A 4,133-nucleotide genomic window follows, 5' to 3' on the forward strand; every position below is an offset into this window, starting at 1 on the left:
TAGAGTAAGTGAGGACAAAAGGTAGGAGACTATAAGCGCTTGGAGACGGTCACAAAAATACCTGTGGTCCAGCCGGCTCAACACCTTCTGTTCTCCCAGCCCCGTAAATTGTAAACACCACCCCCCCCGGGTTCCAAGTTCCAATCCAATTTTCAATCCAAACAGCAAATCCATAAATGTTATTTATTTTTCATTTCATTTATAAATTTTCGTGCCAAGAAAATCATACCATTTAATTAATTTTGTGCTCTCATCCTCCAATATATTAGCACTAGTATATCATCCCTTCCTTCCTTCTCATTATATTAGATGACCTAGTCACATCCCTCATCTCCCTCCCTCTCTTCTCTCCTTCTCTGTCTATTTTTCTCTCTTTGCTCTCTTTGGGTAAGAGAAAGCGAGAGAGAGCACGAGTTTAATGGCGAAAACCTCACAGAAAACGAAGAACAGTACTGCTGGAAGCACTAACAACAGCAGCACCACCACAACCACCACTAGCAGTACTGCTACAACAACAACAAAAGGCAAGCGGACACGAAAAAGCGTTCCCCGTGACTCTCCGCCCCAGCGGAGCTCCGTCTACCGTGGTGTCACGAGGTTATATCATATTCATGGATACATGTTAGTTAAATTAATTGTATAGTCTCTACCATTTTCTTGCCTTTTCTTGTTTGGAGTTAGCCGCCAGCTCTTGTTTCATTTCTGTTTTTAACTTAGGGTGATATATCACTGATCAGTGTTGATGTTTTTGAATTTAGGCATCGATGGACGGGTCGATTCGAAGCTCATTTGTGGGACAAGAATTGCTGGAATGAGTCGCAGAACAAGAAAGGAAGACAAGGTTCTTCATTAATCTCTTCTTTCCTTGATTTGGTTTTTAATTCTTTTCTCCTTAATTCTTTTTTTGTTTTGGGGTTAACAATTTTCCTTTTCTTGTGTTTTTGGTTTCTTGGTGGCGATGATGATATTGATGGAATTAATCCCAACTCAAATGCAGTCTATCTAGGTCTGTCCCCTTTTGAAAAAAAGTTAATTTTCATATTTTTTTTTATTCCTGCGTCATTTTAATTCATAATTTGATTTATTGGTTGGGCAAGAAATGGATCAATTTAATTATACGTGGGATATTTCATTTTTCTTAGGGGCATATGATGACGAAGAAGCTGCTGGACGTGCTTATGACTTGGCAGCATTAAAGTACTGGGGACGAGATGCAGTCCTCAATTTCCCAGTATATTTTTTACCTTACTAAAACTGGATGGTGGATCGATCCATCTCTGGACTTGGATCAAAAATATTTTTTTAATTAATTTGTGATGTCATTAACATATATATGAAATGGTATGTATCCACCTTAATTCTACATCTTTGATTAATTGTTGTAGGTATCCACTTATCAAGAAGAGATCATAGAAATGGAGAGCCAGTCGAAAGAAGAATACATTGGATCATTGCGAAGGTGATAATTAATTAAACTTGTATCTCGTATCTACTTTGATAAATATATATAATAGAGCTTTTAAATTTTTATTAATTAACAGGAAAAGTAGTGGATTTTCTCGCGGGGTTTCAAAGTATAGAGGCGTGGCAAGGTGCTTATATTTAGTTAATTTTCATTAGTTTTTTTTTTACAAGCGATAAGATAATTTTATTAAATTCATCTTAACTACTAAGACGTGTGATTCAAACTTAGATGCATACAATAGAACACCTTATTTTAACTAACTTGATTAAATTCATATATTTTAATTCCACGATTATTGCGTTAACGAAATGATACTAAAATAATTAAATGCAAGTCTATACATTTCATAAAAAGTTGAGATGTGGCTGTCACAATGACACAATCTATATGCATATAATTCAAAGTTACCAAAAAGTTGACATGTGGCCGTCACAATCTATACGCATGTAGGGAGATACTGTACAACTGACTTTATACTTTATAGAGATATATTTGGTTTTTAATTTCTTTGATTTAATTCATTTTTGCAGACATCATCAAAATGGAAGATGGGAAGCTCGAATTGGCAGAGTATATGGAAACAAATACCTTTACCTTGGAACCTACGGTAATTCCCACTTTTTACCTTTTAATGTTTTTACTACAAGCGATATTATCATTAAAAATTATATTAAACGAAAAAAAAAAAAAAAAGAGTAAAATTTGAATACAGTGATTTGAAGAGGAACGTTATATCCGTTTAGGACAATACACCACTGCTTTACAGTTTTGAATTCAAGTCTTCAGCAATAAATATGTTATAGGATATTTGTTAATAAAAAAAAAAACCAAGAAAGCAAAATCTTTGGTTTGCCAAAATAACTTAACAAAGAATCGTTTTCTTTAACTTGTGGGTTAACCGAATTGGATTTGGATCCCATCCGGATCCAAATTGTGAGAATCCCAAGAATTCTCACATCTTAACCGTTCATTGTGTATTGTATTGTAAAAAATTATTTGATTTTTTTTATTTAAAATTAAACACAAATAATACTGATGAAAACTAATCGCAAAATATACAATAATCGGCTAAGATATAGAAATGCTTAGAATTCCCACAAAATGAATCCGGAAATGACCCTCTTTCAACCTAAATCTGGTTACAAGTTTAAAATGCCACGTGGAAAGATGCGACTCCTCACACGTCATTGGTGTACTTCAACTACTAACACCAAAGAAGTAAAGTTATGCAATTGAAAAATCTTTTCCTCATGAATTCCTAATAAAAAAACAACACAGGTGATCCAAGATAATAGGATAAAGAAAACAATGAAAATTACGCAATCAAAACCATTTAGTTGGTACGTAGATCACCTAACCTGAACTGCCCATGCACCTATTCAAGATTTTTATTCATATTTTTTCGAAAATAATTTCCAGATCTTTCCACCAAAATTTGCTAGCAAATTAAATTTTTCTATTTATTATAGCTTTGTTTTTATTATTGCTTTGTTTGTATCCCACACCATTATAAAGATGTGTGAGAAGTAAAAATAAGTGTGTACGTGTAGATAGCACACACCCTTTCTTATGTATGTACAACCTTTGAATTTTATTGTTTAATCTCTATATTTTGGCAGCTACACAAGAAGAAGCAGCCATAGCATATGACATGGCAGCAATAGAATACCGTGGACTTAATGCCGTTACAAACTTTGATCTTAGCCGTTACATCAAGTCTCTGTGCCCAGATAATACAAACGGGCCTAACGACGCTCAACAAAACCCTAACGGTGACCTCCATCAAATGCAAAACCCTAATGGTGTCCTCAATCAAATGCACAACCCTGACTGTAAACCAGAACTGGAGATCATGCCTGACCACACGAGTTCGAGTAGCGCTAGTCAGTCAGCCGTAGTTTTGCCACGGTCAGAAAATGGTTCATCGGCGTCATCCGCACCAGGGCTCTTGCTACAATCTCCTAAGTTTAAAGAAATGCTCGAGAGATCCTCTGTTACTGAATGCTCTCCAACTCTTTCAGAGCCGGAAATACGTAGACGCATTTTTCCTGATGACATTCAAACGTATTTTGATTGCCAAGACTTGAACAGCTTTGCGGAAGTAGACGACATTATTTTTGGTGACTTACGATCGTTTACTTCACCTGTTTTTCACTGTGAACTCGATGCATGAAGATGATCCGCAAAGAAAGTGGAAGACGTATACTATTATAGAATGAGGTGAGTTTTATTTGGATGTTCCTGTGAATATGGAGGGACATCGTGTTCACTGACACAGAAGAAGACGGTAACTTTGAAAGTTTGCTAATTGTTGTTGTTTATTGGTTGATTTTCATGTAGATGGGAGTAGAAATTCATTTACCACATATTTTCCTAATAAGATAAGTTCAAAAGTTGGCATTTAAGGGCTATTTAATTCATTTCTATTCTATATTATACCTGCATGTTGTGGTAGAAGTTTTAGCCATTTTCAGACGAAAACTTACACAACAATCAACAAATAACACCTTTGATGGTCAAAGAGATTACGGCTTACGTGCATAGCAAAAACTTACTAAAAGTTGGTGGAGATGAGGTATTTATAGGGAGGTGGCCAACGATAAGGGTACACATGGCTACATTCGATTGACTAAGATGAGTCATCCGTAGGATGGATGTGAAAAGAATA

At 35.4% G+C, this 4,133-nt stretch overlaps 1 protein-coding gene across 3 annotated transcripts; it reads left to right on the forward strand.

Moving 5' to 3' along the window:
- On the forward strand, positions 1-3,870 carry LOC137740985 (AP2-like ethylene-responsive transcription factor At1g16060). Of its 3 annotated transcripts, XM_088699393.1 has the most exons (9): positions 1-621; positions 759-841; positions 998-1,006; positions 1,143-1,231; positions 1,386-1,459; positions 1,542-1,592; positions 1,996-2,072; positions 3,085-3,685; positions 3,806-3,870. In XM_088699393.1, exons 1-8 carry the CDS (start codon positions 419-421, stop codon positions 3,636-3,638), a joined length of 1,140 nt encoding a protein of 379 aa, XP_088555519.1. In that variant the 5' UTR covers positions 1-418; the 3' UTR covers positions 3,639-3,685; positions 3,806-3,870. The 3 variants fall into 3 exon arrangements, with proteins under 3 accessions (XP_088555519.1, XP_088555518.1, XP_068336895.2); XM_088699392.1 differs by having other exon boundaries at positions 7-621; positions 3,085-3,870; XM_068480794.2 differs by having other exon boundaries at positions 13-597; positions 3,085-3,870.
- The last annotated feature ends 263 nt before the right edge of the window (positions 3,871-4,133 follow it).

The sequence above is a fragment of the Pyrus communis genome, chromosome 9 (genome assembly GCF_041283825.1).
Source record: "Pyrus communis isolate YQ-2024b chromosome 9, ASM4128382v1, whole genome shotgun sequence".
In the NCBI taxonomy this organism is placed as follows: domain Eukaryota; kingdom Viridiplantae; phylum Streptophyta; class Magnoliopsida; order Rosales; family Rosaceae; genus Pyrus; species Pyrus communis.